At 49.7% G+C, this 23,595-nt stretch overlaps 1 protein-coding gene across 5 annotated transcripts in view; it reads left to right on the top strand.

Moving 5' to 3' along the window:
- Positions 1-23,595, top strand: part of LOC119388329 (protein Mo25) — a 211,655-nt gene that overhangs the window by 101,877 nt on the left and 86,183 nt on the right. For all 5 annotated transcript variants that reach the window (XM_037656035.2, XM_037656032.2, XM_037656033.2 and 2 more), the window contains one exon: positions 18,109-18,227. In XM_037656035.2, the coding sequence (XP_037511963.1) occupies positions 18,109-18,227 (119 nt within the window). The remainder of the gene's footprint in view (positions 1-18,108; positions 18,228-23,595) is intronic.

The following is a 23,595-nucleotide window of genomic DNA, read 5'->3' as shown; positions in this document are numbered from 1 at the left end:
CATGCGCAGCTCTCCTCCTTCCCTCTCCAACAGCTGCGCGTTACTCTCTCCACTTCTCTACCAGCACCTGCTTGCGCTTCTCCTGCGTTCTCGCGGCGCATGCGCTACTCTCCTCCTCTAGTCTCCTCTCCTTCAAGTGGTAGAGTGCTGCACACATTCAGTCCAGCGCTTGCTTCGATTTACTCCTCTGAAATGCGGGCTCGACATGCCGAAATTCTCTCCTGCGCAGTGCCGCGATGAGCGCCAGCGCATGCGCGTCCCCCCCCCCCCTTCTCTCCTCTCCTATGCTGCCCCCTTTTGCGCGCCTGTCAACCGCGTTCCCCGCTTGCCCTGTGAGAATTAATGGCCAGGCTAGAGAGAAGACACGAGGCGCGTAGTGTTCCTCTTCGCGTTCCACGACGCGAGGTCAGTAGCATGCCGAACGAACGCCAACGGAACGCGATCATGCAAGTGCTCCGGCTTCGCATCGCCTCATGGTCCCCTTTAGCGGGAGATGGTGTAATTTTTTTCTTTTGGGTGGCCGGTCCCTTCCACTGCATGAGCATTTTGTTGTTCTCCGTGGGCAAAAGTACCAGGACTTTATCTCCAGGGTTTAGTGTCCTATGTACTGCTTTGCGGTCATAGTACATTTTCTGCTTTTGCTTGGCTTGTTCTAATTCCTGATGTGCTGTTTTACAAGTTTCTTCCAACCTGTTTCTAAAGTCTAGCACATATGTGTATGTGCTCTTTTCTTCTACTCCTAGCTCTTCCTTAGACCACAACTCCTTGAGAATTGTTACTGGGCCTTTTACCTTTCTCCCATACAACATTTCAAACGGAGAAAGCCCTAAGCTAGCCTGCGGTACCTCTCGAAACACAAAGTGCTGGCAGGTACCTATCCCAATCCCTGGGTCTTTCCTTGCACATCCTTATCAACATTGTTTTCAGTATTCCATTGAAACGTTCCACCAACCCGTTGGCCATTGGGTGGTATGGTGTGGTTTGCTTTTGATCAATGGATATTAATCTGTTCACTTCCCTCATCATCTCCAATGTGAAGTTCGGTCCCCTATCGTTAAGTACCTCCTTCAGCACCCCATATCGTGCGAACATTTCCAAGAGGGCTTCAGCTACCTGGGTGGTATCTATGGTTTTTAGGGCATCTGCATCTGGGTACCTGGTGGCTACATCCACAAGAGTCAACACATACCGTATAAACACGTGTAAGGGCCGCACCCCGTTTTTTTGACGTGCATATTCTAAAAAAAGTCACAGTTTCGCTGCAAGGGCGAAGCAATGAATGCGATAGCAAGAAAAGCGGCCCGTGATGGACGCGCTGCTACGCTGCATAAACATCTGCCCCCCGGCAGCAACTATACTCGTGGACAACTTTTCTTGGCAATGAAGCGAAGGCTACAGAGCCACAATGCACGTATCCTACCGCTAATGAATGTAGTCCCACAATTGCGTCCGTATTTTCTGCGTGAGAAATATAAAATACGGCTTCATTTTCTACATGTAGCTTTTTGAGACGGAACACAGCGCTCACAAGCGAGATATATGTATTTCTTTTACTTTATACGTTGTCACTTTGTGTTTTTGCGTGCGTGAAAAAGTCGCGCCTTTTACCCGTACTTTGACGCTAAGCAGCGTTTGTGTCGAAATGCAACGCTAGCCATCACTTTCCACGGCGTTACGAGACGCGCGCCAAACCGGACTACTTCGTGTAGCAGTACATGTGCAGACTCTCCGCCCCGTAGCTTTCCCTTCATTGCCAAGAAAACTTGTCCGCGAGTATAGGCCTAGTGCGCTCCAGCTTTGAACCGAACAGGCAGCGCCACCAGACGCCCGCGGCGGAAAAGTTGGGATTGTCGTTTGTTGCTCCCGGGCGCGCAGTCACTGTAGATACGCATGGCTCCTTGCTGAAAGGAAGTAAAAACGTCGCAGAAGTCCGGTACTTTTTCGTACTTCTGCGTGCATGACTGGCACAACAGCTGTAGGAACACCGTGCGGAAGCAACTAAATTTAAAATTCTGCTGGTTACCACAGAAGTCGGACGAAAATGAACGACAACTCTACCGCAGCTCTGCAGCGCGTAAGCAACGCCTCGAATTCCATTTATAAATGTCCTCACTCTCTTGCGCTTTCTTTTTTGCCTTTTATTATTTATATTAAGTGTATACACAAACTTACCAGGTCACGAAGAAATAGGAAGATAGCAGGCTGACAACGGCCACATAGAGGGGCGATGTGCCTGTCTGCATGTTCTGCTGTCACGCGTGATTTCTTGTCAGCCAGAACGGCAAGAAGGGGTAGCCGGTGCGGAATCAGACACGCATTTGCAGCGTCCTCTTCGTTGGGAACGAAAAGAGTTCGATATGGCTCAGCACACTGTTGAGCACTTCCGTTCGAATGGATGGACCAGTGCGACAACAACAGTTCGAATTGATGGACCGTCAGCTCATTGCAGTACTGCACCCAGACCCTACGCGGACGCATCTGTGGCCACAATAACAGGGAGTGCTGGGTCGAACATTCACAGTACTCTTCTGGATGTAAGAAGTTCCTTTACCTTGGTAAAGCTCTGTTCAGCAGCGAGATGCCATTCCCAATGAATGTCCTTGTGAAGTAGCCTACGCATAGGTTCTATCTCTTCGGCAAGTTGGGGAATAAACTTGGTGTAATACTCAACAAGACCAAAGCATGCCTGCATCTGTGGGGGTCGCAGCTTACGCAGTTGCGTCAACTTTTGCTTGAAGGGGCGCTATTCCTTCTACACTGACATGATGTCCAAAAAATGATAGCTCCGATGCATTTAAGAGGCACTTGACGTTGAGTTTGAGTCCAGCTTCGGAGATGTGCTGCAGAACTTGCTCCACGTTCCTCATGTGCTCTGCCTCAGTCCTGCCAAAGATGATGATATCATCTATGTATCAGAGGACCCCATTGCAGCCCTGCAAGATTGTAGTCATGAGTTGCTGAAATGCGGCTGGAGCCGACGCCAGTCCGAAGCACTCTTTTAAACCGGAAAAGGCCACCGTGCGTAATGAAAGCCATGAGGTCTCTGCTGTCCGGGTGAAGGATAACTTGGTAATAGGCAGAGGCCAAATCGAGCTTTGAGAAATGGTGTGCACCATTGAGAGAGTGCAGTAGCTGTTCCGTATGAGGCAGGGGGCGCTGCCAACTACAATTGCTTTGTTGGGCTCTCCAAGGTCAACACATAGGCGGATACTGTCATCTTTCTTGCAAACTACAACTATAGAAGAGATCCATTCAGAGGCATTAGCCCTTTTCAATAACATCATCAGAGAGAAGCTGCTGAAGCTGGTCGCTAAATAGCTTGCGCAGAGAAAGTGGTAGGCGTCTCAGCTTCTGTACAACTGGAGAGACTGACATTTTCATTTTGACCTGATGCTGGATGCCCTTGGCCAGGCCAAGCCCCAGTTTAAACAAATGGTAAAGCTTAGCCCATAACAGAGCTGGCATACCGAACTTCGGCAGATTTGCAGGCACTTCATTGCCCGTATATACAGCCATAGCTGCTCTTTTGCTCATGACTTCTGAAGCTTCGGCAGCCATGCGCAAGCAGCATAGCTGTGCACCCACAATGTGTAGTCCTAAAGCTTGTACAGCGTCCAGACTTAAGGGTAGTCCCTCTGGGGGTGTCATGAAGTGCTATCACGGCTGTTTCCTCCTTGAATGAGATGCTTGTTTTAAACTGGCCCAGTATGGGGATCTTCCAGCATTGGAAATCCAACAACATAAGTGTAGAAATTGCGTGCTGCACGGACTGAAAGATGAAGAAGAGGAGAAGTGGGTCTGAGGCTGGAGTTCTTGGACTGTTCTTGGGTACGCCATGTTGGGACTGTATCGCGCAGTGCGCCAATAAAGGCTGCAAAGAAGATTTCCCACATCGTTTGGTGCCGAAGACTCGGGAAGCCACGGCCTTCATCCCACGAGCCGTCGCTTCCGATCTGGGACGTCTTCCTGCAACCAGACCGTCATGGAGCGTGCCAAGAACAAGCGGGCGTCGCGTCGATCCCAGAGCACAAGGATTGTGAATGAGGTAAATCAGCTCGTACAGTCAGACCAGTTCGAGCTCTCGACGCATCACGTCCTCCACAGCCGGTTAAAGGCGGTCCAGACGGAGTTAGCTGCGCTGAACGCCGAGTTGGAAACCTTCCTGACAGACGAGCAGGTGGCAGAAGACTACGATTCCGTCATGGAATATGAAGACGCTGCTACCAGCGCTTTGGCCCTGCTCGAACACCACATGAACAGGCTCAAGGTCTCCTCACCGGCTTCGACGGCGCATACGCCTGCAACCACTACTGGGGAGGACCCACCAGCGACCTCAACGTGAGTTTGGTGCACGATTGCCCAAGTTAGGACTTTTGCGCTTTGACAGCAGTTTAACTCGATGGCAGCCATTTTGGGACATGTTCCGGCACTCTGTGCACGATAACCCGAGCTTGTCCAACACTGATCGGTTCCACTATCTTGTGTTGTTACTCGACGGAGCCGCTGCTCGAGCCGTCGCCAGAATTCAGGTCACAGATTCATCTTACCGCGACGCACTTGAAATATTAAAACAAAGATTTGGGAACGCGAAGCTAATCGAACACAAGAACCTGGAGAGGCTCTGCACACTAAAACCCGTCAGGTCTTCGAGCGACATATCAGCCTTGCGGAAGCTGTACGACGAAGTACAAGTGAATCAGAGAGGACTCGCGAACCTTGGAGTTAGCGCTACAGTAGAACCCCGCTGTTACGTTCCTCACTGCTGCTTTTTCCCGGCTCTTACGTCGTTTTCCGCCGGTCCCGGCATAGCTCCCATAGGATACAATGTATTGGGAACCCCGCTGTTACGTCGTAACTGTCGGACCGTTCCCGCATGATACGTCGCGAAGAGAGCGGCCATGGTGCATTCTCACGCTGCTTGGCCTGGTTTGACCGTAATATTAGCCGCATGAGAGGCGCAAGCAACAGGATGTTTCTATTGATGCAAACAAAAGCATGGCCTTCGAGATTCGCTTTGCAAAGATGGCGTCTATGACATAATTGCTCGCGAAAGCAAGGCCTTCGAGATTGGCATTTACTATTGACAAAAGCATAGCCTTTGAGATTTGTATTGCACAAACATGGCGTCTATGACGTAATTGCTCGCGAAAGCAAGGCCTTCGAGATTGGCATTCACTTCTGCCATCGCGTTGGCGTAGACTCATCATCATCGTTATTTGTCGGAGGATGGGAGGAGTTCGAGCTGGTTGGAGCTCGCATGGTCGTGCGCGCTGTTCGCGGTCGGACTCGCCGCGCTGGTCGTGATTGCATGTGCTTAGTTCTTTCATGCCTACAGCTGTTGGTGTTAAAAAAATCACATACCGTACGTTGATCACATTTCTGTCGATGAGGCCATCCCCAGCTCCGCGTTTCTATCCATTGACTAGATTGCGGCTGAGCGCGCCAATTTTCGTGCTGCTCGTAAGCATTAAAATAAAATTCTGTACCACTAAATATTTTGTTGTTTTTCCTGTTTTTCGGCTCTTACGTTTCCCGTCTCCTACGTTTATTTCCTATGGTCCCTTCAAAAACGTATCAGCGGGGTTCTACTGTATATCATACGCAGCCATGCTGAGCGAGGTACTGCTGAAAGTTATCCCTGCTGACATAGTAGTTGACTACTATAAACAGGAGAGCAGGGAGTCACGTTCAGTTTCAACTGACGCCTGCAGTACACAATCTTCGCACGAGGAGATGGGGCGTTTGCTGCACTTTCTTCGAATCGAAGTGGAGTGCCGTGAGCGAAGCGCACAGATCTCGACTCCAGGATCAATGAATACTCGTAGCGATGTTACTCAGAGCTCCCAAAAGCCTTTGTCGCCTCCGTCTGCCAGGGTGCTTCATAACAGGACAAACGTTTCTTCCGAGCCCTGTGTCTTCTGTTCGGCAACTGATCACGCTACTGAGGAATGCACTAGCCACCTCAGCATAGCAGAGAAGCGCAATTTGCTCACAGCGGATGGTCGTTGTTACAAGTGTACTGCAAAAGGACACCTGGCACGAGACTGCCGCCGCAGAGTACAATGCAAAGTATGCAAACGTCGTCATGCATCTACAATGTGTACCGCGGGGGCAACTGGAAATACTTTTGACGCTGCTATGCATGTTGCTACAAACGGCGGAACTGCTGGACTTAACGCCGAAGTTCTCCTCCAGACGTTTCGAGCGTGGATGACGACAACGACACGAAGCTGTTACATATGCGGCGTTTTCGACAACGGCAGTCAGAGAACGTTTGTACGAGAAGACGTTAGCTAGAAGCTGAGGCTAACGCCGATACGGGAGATCGAGTTGGTGATCAGCACATTTGGACGAGGGCGATCCAAACTCACCCGACGTGCAAAGGTCGTCAGCTTTTTGCTTCAGAACCAACACGACAACACATCAGTACGAATGGAGGCTGTTGTCGTTCCTTTCATCTGTGACGACATGATCGAAGCCCCAAAGCCAAACAAATTTCTGCAAGTCATCGTAGCAGAAGGCAAACCATTAGCGGATGCAGTTGTTTTCCCGAGTGTCACTTGCGAACCCGGGGCAAGTCTTCTCTTTGGATCCGACCAGCTGTCGAAGCTAATGCCCAAAAACAGCGAAGTACGGTGGGACTCGGATACCAGAGCGTTAATCGCCATTAACACGAGAATGGGGTGGACTCTGCAAGGACCGTCGTCCGTCGAGGGACAAACCAGCCAATATACCTGCAGCAATATCTGCGTGCTGCAAACAGACGTGCACGAGAAGGAGGACATCTCTTACCCCTTACAACGGTTTTGGGAGCTGGATGCCATTGCTATTGTTGAAGAGCCATTTCTGAAGCAAGACGACGTCGTCCTAAGAAGGTTCACTGACACAATCAGTTTCCAAAATGGTCGTTATGAAGTGGCGCTACCTTGGAAATCGGCAGAGTGCAACTTGGCCGACAATCGCAAAGTTGCCATTTCACGATTGCACTCTTCAGTACGCAGGCTTTCACAGAAGAAACACTCGAAGCATATGACAAAGCTATTAGGCAGTACGAGAAAGATGGACATGCCGAGAAGATCGACACTGATAACTTGACACGTGAACAGGTCTACTATATGCCTCATCATGAAGTGATCCGCGAAACCTCTACAACGACAAGACTCCGAGTTGTCTTCGACGCCTCTTCTCATGGAGCAGGGGAACATTCTTTGAATGATGAACTTGAAAAAGGGCCAAACCTTAATGCAAACCTTCTCAAAATGCTTATCTCGTTCCGTTTGGAAGTAACGATGTGGGAAATCTTCTTTGCAGCCTTTATTGGCGCACTGCGCGATAGCGTGTACCCAAGAACAGTCCAAGAACTCCAGCCTCAGACCCACTTCTCCTCTTCTTCGTCTTTCAGTCCGTGCAACATGCAATTTCTACATCCTCCGCCCCAACAAATTTACTTGCATAATTCTAGTGGTGATAGTAGTTGTATCGGCTTCATAATCTCCACGCTGTTTGCTAATCGGATTCTGCATGCTCTAACGTGTCCATCAGTACCCTCGTATACCTTACTAATCCTTCCCATTTTCCAGAATGTTATTGGCACTTTGTCATCACGTATCAATACAATGTCATCAACACTTAAGTTAATTTCTTTCCCCTTATCTTTCCTGAAGTGGGCGCTTCTAAGAGCTAGCAGGTAGTCTTTGTACCAGCGGTTCCAGAAAGCGGTTAACCTGCGTTGACTGTCTCTCCAAAGGCGCAGTGTGTCTGTGCGCTTCATTGCTGTTACATGAACTTCATGGTGAGGAAGGACTGTTATACCCCGGTCACACTGGCAAGTTTAGTGTCATTTTGAGCGAGTGCACTTACGCCCCCAGAATGGCACTTTGGCAGCGCGCTGCTACACGAGAAGGGGAAGTGCACTTTGGAAATGATTGTAATGGCGATGGGTACTTAAGTAGCACAACAGGTATTTGTTATTTCAGGCAATGTTTTTTAATTAATACTGTGTTACAGCTATAACCAGCCCTTAAAATAAAATTTACATACAAACGCGGCGACTGCAGCCATTGCACGGCGTGCGCTGGGCATGCCCCTGGCGGTCAGGGCTGTAAACTGCCCGAGAACGAGAATAGCAAAGTAGTTTTTTGTATTATAGTATGTTTTAATGCATAAGAATATTCCTAATAAATAAAACGATAGTTCAAAAATGCTATGAACTCGGCTTTGGATAATAACCTGTTTATTTTCGAGCCACTGCTATCGAGGCTAGACACTCCGTCTCGGCGAAGTGAGTTTGGCGAACGCACTCGCCGGCAAGTGCGCTTTGCAGCGAGTGTCACTAAACGTTCCCGTGTGACAGCGTGCGAATGGCACTAGCAGCGAAGTGCACTATCTCAAAGTGCACTTAAGTTGCCCCGTGTGACAGGGGTTTTAGTCGTCCAAGTGCTAGAAAATGAGCTGGTGTAAGAAGTTCAAGTTCTGTAGCATCAGCAGAAACATATGTTAATGGTCTAGAGTTGACCACTGCCTCGACTTGTGCTAAAACTGTGCTCAGTTGCTCAAAGTTGAAGCTACCTTTCCCTAACGTTCTCCGGAGGCAGGCTTCAACCGTTCGTATCATCCTTTCCCAGAAGCCTCCCCACCATGAAGCACGCTCAGCAATAAATTTCCACGTAATATGACTCATCGCACAAAAGTTCTGCACTTGTGCGTCTCGTAAGATCTCGTATATAGACTTCAATTCCCTGCTAGCTGCTTTAAATGTTAGAGCATTGTCGGAATATAAAACACTTGGTATTACACGCCGTGTGACAAAACGACGAAAAGCCAGCATAAATGAATTGACAGACATATCACTGCATAATTCTAAATGAACAGCTCTAACTACTGCACATGTAAAAACAACAATATAGGCTTTCTCGGTGAAATCACCTTTCACAAACACAGGCCCGGCAAAGTCGACGCTGCTGACTTGAAATGGTTGGGACTGGGACACTCTGTCTTTGGGAAGAGGTGCTGTCGGTGTCGAAATAGCATTAAGTCGAAATCGCACAAACACAACACATTTACTAACCACTTTCTTGACACACTGACTCCCCCTAAGAAGCCAGAACCTTTCACGTAGTTCAGCGAGCATAGCACTAACACCACCATGGAGAATGCGTCGATGCATGTCGTTCACAATGAGGTGCACGCAGTGCTGGTCTGGTGGTAGCAGTGCTGGGAATTTCACGTCGTCCGAAGTCGTTGCATTGTCGAGGCGAGTTTTGATGCGAAGGATGCCTTCTTTGTCCAAGAACGGATGAAGGTCTCGTATGCGCGAACTTTTCTCAAGTGTCCTGACATTAGATAGTGCAACGATGTCTTTATCGAATGCCCGCAACTGCATGGTTTTCAGCCATACTTCTTCGCTTGCTTGTATTTCTTGAGCACGTAGGGGGCCTTCCCATTGTGGGTGGGTGTTCTTGCGACAATTGTGTATAAATCTTTTGACCCATGCTGTTATCCGAACAATCTTCTGCCAGCTACTGTACTTGTTCGAGTCTAGTATGGGCTCTAATATTGTACAGTTAGACACCATTACGATCTCCATTTGGTCTTTCGTTGAATTAATGTAGCTGTAGAATTAGCGGCCTCGTCTTCTCTCTTTGGCCATGTTTCCGGAGCTGCAGCTAGCCAATCGGGACCATACCACCACAAGTTACTCTCTTTGAGAATCTGGGCTGACAAACCTCTTGTCACAAGGTCGGCTGGGTTGTTTTTCCCGGTACAGTGACCCCGGCAACTTCGTTCTGTATGAGCTTGAATTTCAATGACCCGGTTACAGACAAACGGCTTCCACTTTGTTGCTATAGACTGTATCCAGCACAGGCAGATGTTGGAATCAGTCCAACAGTAGTATGGAGTGCTCCGTAGTACAGTAGAACCCCGCTGATACGTTTTTGAAGGGACCGTAGGAAATAAACGTAAGAGACGGGAAACGCAAGAGCCGGAAAACGGGAAAAATGACAAAATATTTAGTGGTACAGAATTTTATTTCAATGCTTACGAGCAGCACGAAAATTGGCGCGCTCAGCCGCGATCTAGTCAACGGATAGAAACGCGGAGCTGGGGACGGCCTCATCCACAGAAATGTTATCAACGTATGTGATTTTTTTAACACCAACAGCTGTAGGCATGAAAGAACTAAGCACACGCAACCACGACCAGCGCGGCGAGTCCGACCGCGAACCGCGCGCACGACCATGCGAGCTGCAACCAGCTCGAATTCCTCCCGTGTTCCGACAAATAACGATGATGATGAGTCTACGCCAACGCGATAGCAGAAGTGAATGCCAATCTCGAAGGCCTTGCTTTCGCGGGCAATTATGTAATAGACGCCATGTTTTTGCAATACAAATCTCAAAGGCTATGCTTTTGTCAATAGTAAATGCCAATCTCGAAGGCAATGCTTTTGTTTGCATCAATCGAAAGATCCTGTTGCTTGCGCCTCTAATGCGGCTAATGTTACTGTCAAAACAGGAAAAACTGCGAGAAAATGCACCATGGCCGCTCTCTTCGGTAGTCAGTCGGTCAGCTCTGAGCGCACTTCGCGACGTATCATATGGGAACGGTTCGACAGTTACGACGTAACAGCGGGGTTCCCAATACATTGTATCCAATGGGAGCTATGCCGGGACCGGCGGAAAACGATGTAACAGCCGGGAAAACGCAGCAGTGAGGAACGTAACAGTGGGGTTCTACTGTAGTGTGTCTCTTAGAAATGCCGTTAACTTAGCTCCGAGGCAAGCCGCTACTAATTCAAGTCTTGGCAACGTCAGCTGTTTTAGCGGAGCAACTCTTGCTTTTGCCAGAAGCTGTTGGACAAAGGTTCTTCCAGATGCGTCTTCTGCTCTCAAATACGCGACAACCCCGTATGCATGAGGGCTCGCGTCAGTAAATACATGTAGTTGGTATCGTGTATGATCACCTTCAAGATCACTGAAAGATTGTCAGCTGATGGAGAAGTCTTTAAGATATCCTATTTCTGCAACCCATTTGCACCATTCATCGCTCAGCGGTTCAGGCAGCGACGTATCCCAGTCTAGACCTTGGGTCCAGATTCTGTGAAAGAGCATTTTGGCCCATATGGTGAATGGTGATAAGAAACCCAACGGATCGAAAATCCGGGAGGTAGTCTGAAGTACGACTCGCTTGGTATTCCCTGGACTGTCAGTCTTCAAGACCGAGTCCAAGTTGACGCTAAGCTTGTGGTAGCCTCGATGCTCACCGGAGTCGAAGACTACCGCGGGTTCAGGCTTAGCGAGCCACAGGGCCACGTCTACCGTCGCCTGCTTACGTTTAGCGCACCGCTCCACGCGCGCGCAGCATAAACCCAGTGTTCGAGATAACACACACACAAACACTTTATTTGCCTTCGGCGGCGCCCCAACGCACACACAGTACACGTCCGTTCCCGGGGCACGGGGAAGCAACGGGCTTCCCGCGCGGACGATACACCAAGGGGGGCCGCGAGTACGTCGCAGCTGGCAATGGCGAGCTTTGACACGCCGCTCGGGAAAGGGTCCCTCGCGGCTATGCTGTGCACTCTCGCGGTGACCACTGGCCTGGTCTCGAGAGCTAGGGCAATCTCCGTACGCGTGGGCCTCCGGCAAGTGCGGCTCGGCGTGGTACGACCGCGCACGAGCACTAGGCACCGCTCTTTGGCTTAACATACGAACAGGAGCTAACACTGAGGTAAACACGCCCGCCGAGGGTGCCAAGGTACCCAGGCAGGCTACAGTCCAGCGATTCCCAAAGGGGACGTTGGACCAAAAGGAAACGCGTACTTACCCAGCGGCGCCCGAGGAGAGAGAGAGTTCGTCCCGGTGTGCACGCGCGTCAGTCACGCCAAATCTTGTGGCTCCCAGACCGCGTGCAGCGCCACCACGTGAGCCGGCGCGTAGCGTAAGATGGCGCCACTTGCTGTCGCGGGAGAACGGGAGAGGGAAAGGATTCGCGGAACGGCGAAATGCCCGCGCAGTGGCTTCGGGCACGCCTCGGATCCCCACAAGCTTATCCTCTTTGGTGTTCCAGTACAGCCCGAGTACTTTGGTCCAATGAGACTCAGTCGGAAGTGTTTCTCCATTTTGCTGTAGGGTGCGTCGAAGCAGCTCACAGTTCGTCGCCCATTTCTGCATCTTCATGCCAGCTAGTTCCATTATCTTGTTCGTCTGTTTGTACAGCTCTACGGCTTCTTCAGCGGTCGAAACGCCCAGCACTAAGTCATCGACGTAAAAAATCCTTTGGAGCTTTGCGGCTATTTCTTCGAACAGTGGTGCGACGTGGTTAAAGTGGTACTGCATTGTAGCAGCCAAAATAAACGGACTCGACGTTGTTCCGAACGGCACTCTAGTCATTCTTGTTTCTTGCATTCTTGGTAGTGGTTTCCCCAAACAAGGCACCTCCTCGAACCAAAGGAAACGAAGTGCGTCTCGATCTTCAGGTCTTATGTAAATCTGTAGGAACGCCTTCTGCACGTTGGCGGTTATGCCATAAGTTCAGAGCTGGTCAACTGAATTCCTTCTTTGAACGTGCTTGAAAAGTCTTGTTCCCGTATAATTGACACAGTCATCTCATGTCAACCAGGAACCTAGCGCGAGTTTTTAAGCTGGAAGCGATTGGCATAACTGCGACATCAATGTAGACGCCCGTGTGCTTATCTTTGTGGACAGTGATTAGGCTAATGACACTTGATGCACCTTGTTCAAGAACTACTTCTTGGATGCGAGTCGGGCTTCGTCTGCATGCGAAGCATGTTCTACCGCAAGCGGGGCATATGATCGGTTCGCAATGTGGTGTTCCGCAATCCGCCTTTTGCATGCCTCTACAGCGCATGCGCCGCTTCCTGGCGGCGACTCTGGGAAATGGTCTGTACGGCGCCGTCGCAGACGCCGCCGCCTCTCTTTCCGCCGCGGCTTTAGCGGTGACAGAAGTGTTGACTTGTGCAGGTGGTTGAAATATATTTACCGATATATCTGGTTCTATTAGCACGATGCCGTCAACATGTGCCGCTTATGGATGCACTTCCCGAGGCGTGCCCGGCAGCAACATTCATTTTTTCCGCTTCCCATCGGTGAAACGCGATCGTCAGCGCCGTGAAGCGTGGATCAGGGCTGTGAAGCGCCAAAATGAAGACGGCAGTCCGTGGCAGCCTTCGGACTCGGCAAGACTGTGCGAAAATCACTTCGTTCAAGAAATGTTGTTACTTAGATGGCGTACGACAAGAACATGTGTCCGCGTTGTGTCCGTGTCGTCACACAGCAGTTCAGTAGCGACGAAAGTCGCGCTACGGCTTTTTTTTTTTTTTTTTGTACGATATGTTTTCAGCATTTGGTTTAGAACGTCGACAACAGCGAAGTATGACTAAGTGCGCCTTAATCGCTTCGGTCTCAGCGTAACTACGCTGTTGTTTACTTTGGCGTAAAGGAGTCGCCGTAAATACTGCTTCTAGAAGATAATGAATGCCGAAGGGTGTAGTGTCGTGGCCTGTCGTTCACGGGCGGTCAGCGCTTCATTTCTGTTGTCAAAGCACATTCGCTGTTCAGTAAAAACGATTCGCGTATGTTGACATGACTGCCGCGCACCGATTTATAAATCTTGCGGCATTTTGCTTATCTTAGCGAAGTTACAACGTGCGGCCGTTTTTTTTCAGTCACCGTAGTGCGATGTTCTCGGATTTTGCAGGTTCGCCGTCCAACTCGCCCAGGCACCCTGATTTCGTGCCATCACTGTTCGTATACACCGATGAGTTTAGGAGGAGTCCGTACGTGGACGTGGTCGACAACTCATTAAACATGAGGTTGCGCACGTACCCCTCGTCGCGGAATTTTTGTCCTTTAGTGGTCTGCCGGGAGCAACGGGAACCACTTGCCGCCATAAAGGCATCCAACTGTTTCTTGCTCGGCATTTTCATTGATGCTGGCCTTGTCGTCCATCCGTTGGCCACCGAAAAGTAGCCGCCGGGTATGTAAACACTCCCAGGGGGCTCCATGCCTTTGCACAACACTCGAGGCGAAGCTCTCCGCTCCTGTGCCGCAGTCACGATTTGTGCTATGCAGCAGCGGTGGCGGTGGTCACTCTATGGCTAGGGTATGGCGGTGGTAGCAGACGCGCGCCGCGACGCCGTACGGTTTGTTTCTCGTAGTGCCCCGAGAGAGGGCGCCACACAGACATGCAAAAGGTGGATTGCCACAAGCCTGCGTATTTTCTTTGTACGGATCAACGGCAGCGTCCGTATGTGAAGATGGTGAGCTAGCTTGACGAGCGTGCGGTTATCTGGGTCGGCTCTGATAAACGGGGCGTGCCTTGTTTCTGAAATGGCGGCTATCGTCTGTGCTTCGTCCAGAAGCGTCATGGTGGCGTGGCTTTTGGCGTATGATGCACTCAATGTGGTTAGCAAAAGTTTCAGACACAAGCTTGGCTCTCTCGCTAAGTAGCACACTTTCAACGGCACGGTCGAACATCATGTCGCCCTCTAAGAGCAGCCATGATCGTAACTGCGGAGATGCAACGCCAGTGATGAACTGATCGCACATGTTATCGTTGGCTTGCTCAGCGAAATTGCAAGAGGCTGCCAGTTCGCGAAGCACAAGGACGAAGTCGGGGGCAGACTCGCCATGTAGCTGACGGCGCTCACGTACGTGATGTCGTTCTAAACTAATGTTGCATGCACCGGCGAAATGTCATGCCAGAATCTCGCGGGCCACGTCGTATACGTCTGGGAGACATGTCGCTGCTGCGTCTTGCTTGGGGACCATGCCACTGTCTTTAAATTCACCAGTTGAGGTAGCGTCGGTAGTCAACAGCTCAGTCGTCTGTAGCTGGGGCGCGGTTGGCGCCTGTAGAAAATTTTCGAAGAGGCGTATCCAGCGGCGCCATGGTATGACTGGAGTGCCCGAGGTGGCGAGAAAGGGGGGCGGCAGCGAAAGCGCGGCCACTGTGGCGGAAGCCATCGCAGTGTGAACAGAAACATCGTCGCCAGATTGTAGTGTCTGCAGACGTCGCAACTGAGGATGACAAATGCACTCAACCCATGCCATACAAGAACTGCTTTATTCCGGCATGCACTTGCGTATATATACAGTAGGAGGTGGTGCCATCTCTTGATTAGACACTGACACAACTGAAATCGCCTAGTGTCGACCTTCGACACTGCAGTGGCAGTCCTCTTTTGTGGCTAAAGGGTTAAATTTAGGAGGGGGAATGTGGGGTTGCATGAGTAGCCCATGGTCTTCACTGCGGCACCTCGGCTCATAATATGCTTACACGCATGCCGGTGAGAGGGGTTGCATATGGGAGACCAGCGCTGGATAGGTGGCGCGCCGAAAAAGGGCGCCTGGCGGGGAATCGCGACATGACTCAGCCGCTCGTATGGCCTCCGCGCCGCCGGCTAATCTCGGAGGCCATGCCCCTCGCGCTCAGACGACCAGCCGCACTGTACCGCGGTGAGCGCACGCGCGTGCACCGTCCCCGTGCTTCATCTTGGCGCGAACAGCTCGAGCAGCCATTGCGCCAGTAATACTGCTCTATGGTTTAGAAAAAAATAACTGTCTGAAGGTTACTTTCTCAGGAAAGCACTGGAAAACGGAGAGAAGCCCTGCAAAGCAGACTACGTCTGTGCATACGGCGTCGAAGAGACAGTGGTGTGCCGTGGTGGCAACTCCATCGTCAACATTTTCTGGTTGCGTCCTGGGATTTGTGTCAAACTAGTGCAGGCTCACAAGCCCCCATTGATAAGTACGTGCTGCGTCGATACCAGCTGTCCACTACCGCAGTAAAAAAAAAAAAGTAAGAGGCAAGGAGTAGGTGCGTCAAAGCTTTTCTGCCGTGGTATATGTATGCCCAGCCCGCGGTATGTAAGCACGCGGACTTTGATCAAGCAAACCACCGTGCTAGCATAGCATGTATGGTGTCGCGCTGTTATGCTCGAGGGCGCGGATAGATTCCCGGTCACGGTGGCCGCATTTCGATGTGGTTGAAATACAAAGAACACCCGCATACTGAGATTTATGTGCACATTAAAGAACCCCAAGCGGTCAGAATTAATCCTGATTCCCACACTACGGCGTTCCTCATAATCATACTTTTTTGGCACGTAAAACGCCAGCAATTGTCGATGTTGATCAAACACGTTTATTCTAAGCAGACAGAGGCAAGCGAAAAAACTAACACAGGACGTTAGGCGAATTAAACGGCGAGTAAGAATCCAAGACATTTGACCATTTTCTAGCGAGGCATAAATTGCGATGTCACTTCGCCACGGCAGCCAATGCACAAAGAAGCTTTACCGCATCGGCTAACTCCAGAAAGCTAAGCTTCGAGTAGTCCGCTGCTTTGTTCGTGACAACAACTCTGTAGCACAAGTGAAGTTCAACGGAGGCATCCATCGTGTGCGTATTTCTCATAACAGTTCAGCGGCTTCGGCGAACGTGCCCCTGTACGCATCTCGTAGACAGACAGCTTTCCTTCTGCGTAACTGTTTGCAAATAATGTAGACTACCTGCCTATCGTATCATATTCATTGCACGCGGTGGCATCAGAAGGAGCCTGGTGGTGGTCAGATGAAAAGATTTTTACATATGCCGCATGCTGCATAATATGTATATTTTATTTACGACAAAACACCGATTAAATTCTGCTCGTTGGCCCCGGTTTCCACTGGTGGCCCTCACTAACGAATAAATCTTGCAGACAAGCGCTATTCGGTTTAGAGACCAGCCCAACGCTACTAGACAGGAGAGCGAGAGCAGAATATACTGTGCTCGCCTGACTGCCGGGATGCAATGCCGCATCCGTTCCTGTTCATATGTTTTAGAAGCAAAAGCATAGAAGAATACGCCCTCCCTCATTTCTACGTATTGTGGCACTTGAATGCGCAACAGTACTGCCAGCATCCTTTAGTTTTGTTTCGGCGATACGCGTCCGCATCGCCTCAACCAGTCGCCTCTCGGCCGCGGGAGCGGCTGGAGTATGCGCGCTTTGACCGCCAGGGCGGCACTGCCCACAACGCAGAAACTCCAGCGCTGGTTCCCTATAGGGGGGTATTTTGCCGCCCCCGCTGCCCTTCGCGCCGTATGTTCATTCTGCAACCGAGACGAGATTCTGCAACCTTCCTCTTTTGTGGGGAGATTCCTCCTCTCAACCCAAGGAACGCGTGTCACTTTCTCGGGGAGCCTCGGGGTCTTCCGTTTTGGGAAGTGTGACTCACCACATCGGACCCAAGCCGTGAGCATCGCTGCTGCCATCAACCCCTGCAGTGCTCCAGCCATGGAGTGTGAACTACTGCCCTGGACTGGAGTGCAAAAGCCACACGAGATGAGATGAACAGTTATCATTCCCTCAACGTGTGCTTGCTATTTGTTCATTCTCGTTTCTCCCAGTAGTGTGTAACGCTCCGCCAGTGTGGTGTTCTGTTAACTTGATGTGCTACTGTATTTGCTGCAGTTGGCAGATATGTATCTGAGGTGAATAAACACCTTCAGTTGAAAGACTTGTCTCTTTCCCCCCTAGCCGAAACCCACCGCGGTCGCGACTCGACGCGAACCGCGGGATGGGGGTCACAGCTCTGACTGTTAGAGCTGCTACGTAGTACTAGCAAGAGTGACTGACACTCCAATAGTGCACAGAGCGATCCGAATGAGGGACAGGTTCGCACGTGCGGCTTATTGTGTTCATTATTTCGAATAGGAACCCCTATGGTGGTAATGCCAGTGTAGCAGTCATTCCTCATGCCCTACCCCATTAGCTGTGCTGAAACAGTTAGGAAATAATTGGAGGAATGTGGAGAGTTGTGTGCGATCACCTATGTGCAATTTGAAGGTTTGTCACATCCCAATCGCTTCTGCCCAAAATTTCTCTCCCGGCTTCTGCTGTGCAGATAACTCGTGTACACAAATTTGTTTTTCACTTTTATTGAGCATGCAAGGAGCAATAGAACACAGTTTGGAGCACATGAGCTTGTAAAATGGTGCACATTATTAGCCAATACTCAGGATAACTTCTTGACTTTCACATGGGTCGTGCTGGTACTGCATCAAGAAAACTAATGCTTGCTTCTGATTTTTGGCTTCCTAGGGCAAGAAAGATGTTGCTCAGATCTTCAACAACATCCTGCGACGGCAAATAGGCACACGTTCACCAACAGTAGACTACATCTGTACCAAGCCAGACATCCTCTTTACGCTAATTCAAGGGTAAGTACATCGATCATGCATTTGGGCGGTGCGGCTCAATTTGTATACCTGTCAATCACCAAAATGAGCATTGGGGTACAGCTCTCATGGTCATTACGATATACAAGGTGTGCTCCAAAAGCATTGAGCCTTATTTTTTCCCCATTCAAACCAATAAAGTACGGAAAGCTTCCTTCAGTGTAGATATGGAGAGAACATTCATGTGCATGCATGAATTTTTTTCCACCCGCTAAAAGCATCAGTTGCTGGCGGTCTGCTTATGGGTGAGGTCCCGTAGTGAGCGCTCGTCAGATTCCAGTAAGTTGGAAAATGAAGGAAATGCAGCAATATTGCATTAAATTTTGTGGGGATACCCAAGCAGAAGCCAGTGACACGATTCTAGACTTTTGGTGATGATGGCATGAGTGTCTCTAAGAAAGAAAAAAAAGCCAGGCCTGCACGGAAGAGACAACACAGTCACAGCGAACGCTGGAAGAGTGGCCTTTCTAGAATCCGTGTTAAACTCTCTTGGGGCAACTAATACAAGTACACTTGCAGGGTACCCACTATGCCATAAATCATAATTTTTGTAAAGTAGGAAAGCACCCACTACGCCATTACTCGTCATTCTGAAGAGAAACGTGGTACCTGCTACACATCTGTAAGGCATTATGTGGACTTTGTTGATGCTGTGGCTGATGACGATGAAGAATTATGGCTGAGCACTTTGTAATGGGTTGGAAGCATTGGAAAGATGGCCACACATCAGTGTGCAGCGAACCGTGTTTAGGCAGGCCCTTAATTAGGCACAATAAGGATGTCTTTGAGCAAGTGTGGACTTTGGTCATAAATTTACATTTTCTCACAGTCGGAGAAGTTGTGACCGAGATAGGGGTAAGCGTCCAATTTTTCGGGATGCCTTGCGGTGCAAATAACCAGATCTATGGAAAGCACAAGCTTTGCAGCTCCATCATGATAACACGTCCGCTCATTCTGCAGTGTAGTTTCACTATAGCTTTTTTCTTTTATCACCATGTGTCTGGTGCAGCATAGCCTTAGTCGCTTTTGTGCCATAAAACCCAACATAAACAAACAAGCATTCTGCACACCTTGATTCAGGCTTTCTGCACCAAACACAACATTCCTGTACTAATTCATCAGGTTCCATATTCCCCCAACATGGCTTCGTGTTAAAAGGAGACAATATGCAAAACACGCTGTCAAAAAATATGTTCCGAAAATGCCAGGCGTTTCAAGAAATGTGTCTGAAATTCTTAATCAGGGAAATGCGATATTTGTTTGATGCCTTCACAATTACTTCTTCTGTAGCCACAGGCATCTTAAGATGGCTAACGACATCATTTGGAACAGTAATTAATAAAGTTAAATTAACTTCTTAAGTAGTGAAGTTAGACAGTTGTGTCAAATGGGAGAATTGAAGTCCTTCATGCGAAGAACCCATTGCAGCTTTGAAATTTTAAAAAAGCAGCTTCTAGTAATAATTGCAAAGTAATGAAATTGTCATGAATAAAGGGGCACGAGGCACGTGCCGAAAGGCGGAATGTGGCGATGGGGTGCGGGGCATGGAAAATTTCCTAATGGTGTGCACTCCTGCCACGTCCGCGCACGCCACTGGCCTTCCCCAGCCAATGGTGTGCGCGGATGGCCAAGGTGAGGTACCCCAGGAGGAGAAACTGGCATTGTTCAGTGGAGTTCGAGACGAGCAAGATGGTGAAAGCCAGCGTCGCACCCACGACGAGAGCAGCAGGGGCCCAGTTCTTGAGGCAGCGGCACGAGAGGCCCGGGAGGGTGGCCGTCGACATTCGTGTCAACTGAGCAAGGCTTCCTGGGCTTGCGGCAGCCTCATCGCAGCAGTTCTCAGGGCATCTGCAGCACTTCACCAGCTCAACAAGATGACTGCAACCCACCGTACAATCCTCGGAGAGCAACATTGGCAGTTTGGTCCAGTGGCACTTAGCAGAGGCCGAGAGTTAGGGCTAACCGGGCAAGACTGACGTTCTCGAGTAGACCGAAGTATGGGCAATGAAGACTACAAGCGAGGCGGCTGATCGACGACGACGACGACCTTAAGACGTCTACAGGAGCTTCGACGACAGGACAGGGTGTCAACATTGTCGCCGAACCGAGTCCGTGAACACCACTAACAGTAAGAACATTCGATTGGGGTAGCGACAAACTGAGAAGTCATAGTGGCCAGACTGTTTCGAGCTAGGGGAGCGGAGTGCTTGAATGATTTGTTATTTTCTGTACAGATATTGTGCACTAGCTCGGTACTTTTACGTGTGTTGCTTTTCGTCGTGAATTGGGATTGTGTTGTTAATTGTTTGCTGTGTTGTGTGAGATAAAGTTTGTTTGCCATGACACAGCCGTCTCCCGCCTCTCTCTCTCAATCCCATCCACATTGCAAGCACTCCCAAGATACGCGACAGAAATTCAGCGGCGAAACCGAAATGTGGAAGAGTTCAACTGCCATATTCTTCTGAGACGTCCAGAACGAGTGAGCGTCATTATATCAACCATCAACCGACTTCATTGTGTGGGTGTGCGAGCTGTGCTTGCAATTATAGTGCTTATGGCGCACATACGATAACGAACACGGAAGACCTACACCTCTGCAATCATTGTTTCGAACAGTGATGTCATTCTGGTCGTCTGCTTATTGTGCTCATCGGTGCTTCATTGTAGGTTTCGCCATTCAATTTGATCAAATTTCATTAGGCCACAATAATTACTGGAAGCTGCTTTTTTATATCTCAAAGCTGTGATGGGTTCTTTCCATGAAGAACTTCAATTCTCCTATTTCACGTATTAGCCTAACTCTGCTAATTAAAAAGTTGATTAATTTAAGTTCCTAATTGCTCTCCCAAATGATGTCTTTAGCCATCTTAAGATGCCGGCTGCTACAGAAAAATCAATTGTGAAGGCAAATATCGCATTTTCCTGATTTTTGAGAATTTTCCGACACACTTCTTGAAACACCCTGTATATATATGCACCTCAGACCACTTATAACGTAACCGCTTACAGTGCACTACCGGCTATAATGCGGTTTTTTCTGACTCCCGTTTACCCTCCCATAGCACTCCATGTATACGCATACCGCTTATTGTGCAGTCTCCCGAGATGAAAGACCGGTTATAATGCGGCTGCCTGAACATTCTCAGAGATGCGAGGGAGCGAGCGTGCTTCTCAGCGGAGATGCGCCGGCGGGGGAGAGAGCGGCGACGGCGTTACGAAGGAGGAGGGGACGCGGAACAAACGAACGAGGAGCGGGGGGAGAAAAAGAGGGGGATGGCGGTGGGGGACAGCAGCCCGGCGCGGGTGCGTGGTGTAAGGAGGGGGAGCAGTTGCGTGGCCGACGGAGAAGCCTTTGCCCCCTTGACATGCACGCTTTGCCCCGGCCGCCTGACATGTGCGCTCCGCTACGTACGGGCGCCCGCTTCCGCATCAAGAGCGCGTTACCGCTATTTGTCTCCGTCGGGAAAATAGTTGCTTCGTCGTAGAGCGCAGATATCGCGTGTGCAACCTCGATTCCCCCCGCAAGTAACAATGCTTTGAGACGCGATTGAGCTTTCGCCTTTGCCACCAACAGGCGGACTTACAAGCTTGAGAGACTTTTTCAGGATAGTTGCCGAGACTGTTCTCCCGACCACGAACCGAAACTGCATTTCACGCGTGATGCCCTCAGTTTAGCTCGCAAGTGCGATCTCTTCTACGCCCGATCTACGTGTTGCCTAGGGCAAGCTTCTCGCGGCGGCATGCCAAGTTGCAACGCGCACGCTAGGCCTAACGAGCGCTAGCTGCCATGTCGGCGGCCGCGGACTACAGAAGTTGTGGTTTGGTGCCGAGTCAATGAAACATTTTGCAGTTGTTGCATTTAGAAGGGGTGACTTACATCTTTAACGAAAACGCGGGCGTGCATGTGAAACACTCGAGTGGTGGTTTGTCGTCGCCACCGTTTTCGACATGGCGCACACGCAGTGTGCTACCGCGACGACTTCCCGTGACGGCGCATTTTTTCCGTGTTCGTTGTGTCGGCACCGCAGGTCCGCGGACGCGAACCATTCAACATTTCCAAATGTAAGCAGACGCAAACTTACGTCCCAGTCGCATGCCTCGATAGTCGTAATCGCGCGCCCACCCGTTGGTCATGTTTTGCACATGTGCAACCTTTCAAAAATGTTGTTTTGGTTATAGTGCGGATATTCGCGACTCCGGCGACTTACGTTATAAGCGGTCTTTGCTGTACAACATTGATGGGAGCACAGGGAGGGGTGAGGGCATTGCTGAGAAGCATACTTTGAAGGGGATTAGGGTTTTGTACCTTCTAATCAAGGAATGTATTCCTGCTAGCCAACAGTTCAATACTTTGTGAACACGCCTTGTGTGTTGCACTCCAAACCGGAATGTATTGTGTCACAGCAGGGCCTACACAAGCTCCGATGTCAACACAGCAGGTGGACATTCCGTCAGAATAACTTTACTTGCTCTTTGTGTAATGTTGCGTAGCATATTGTGAGCACACAGTGCATGGTGTATGAGAGAAAAGCTTAAAATAGACTGCTAGCAGTGTACAGGTAGTACTCAGTTAAATCTCGTTTTCATGTTGGTAATTTTAAGGCCTTAGACCCCTATGCTTCAGGGTCACCTTGTGAGGTACACAGATTAGCACGTGAGCTGCACATCCATTTCATCCTTGCGGTGTTTGCATAAGCAAAAAAGAAATGTTAAAAAGCGGTGTTCTCATAATATGAAATGCCCGATAATACATTCACAATGGACAACTTTCCCCTTTGGGTCATCTTGGGGTCATCTTGAGCGGATGCAAACGGGACCCTGTGAGTTTTTGTTGATTGCTTTTTATTTTGCTCTCACTTGACTCTACAGTCAACTGCCAGTTTTTCAGAGGCCCGACTTTTTAACGCGCCTGAAAATTCGGACGTTTTCAGGGCACCACCACAAGCTCTGTAGAGTCAATGTATAAAAGTGCCTGAAATTTTAGATGCAAGAACTATTCATTGTCGATTTTCCGGACTTTCCACTCAAATTGCTGGTCTAATATGGCATTAATTCAAGCAACCACCGCTACTGGGTCAATCATCTTGCATGCTGAAGCCAGCACTTTTGCGAGTCCATCTGTTTGTGGCTGTGGCAGATTCTGAAAGTTAGCTTTGTCGCAGTGCCAAGGTATTATGGGGCGAAGCATACCGAAAATCTGATGGTATCACTGTCACGTCACAGTGCGGTAGTGCCAGTACAGATAAGCACCGGAAATGCACAGAGCCGTGATGGCTGAAGGCGGTAAATGTGCCGCTATGAGTTAATCATAAGCGTCTTCCGCTAACTGCTCAGTAGGACATGTGGCCTA

Source organism: Rhipicephalus sanguineus, chromosome 3 (assembly GCF_013339695.2).
Source record: "Rhipicephalus sanguineus isolate Rsan-2018 chromosome 3, BIME_Rsan_1.4, whole genome shotgun sequence".
Classification (NCBI taxonomy): domain Eukaryota; kingdom Metazoa; phylum Arthropoda; class Arachnida; order Ixodida; family Ixodidae; genus Rhipicephalus; species Rhipicephalus sanguineus.
This window is presented reverse-complemented; position numbering and strand designations above follow the sequence as displayed.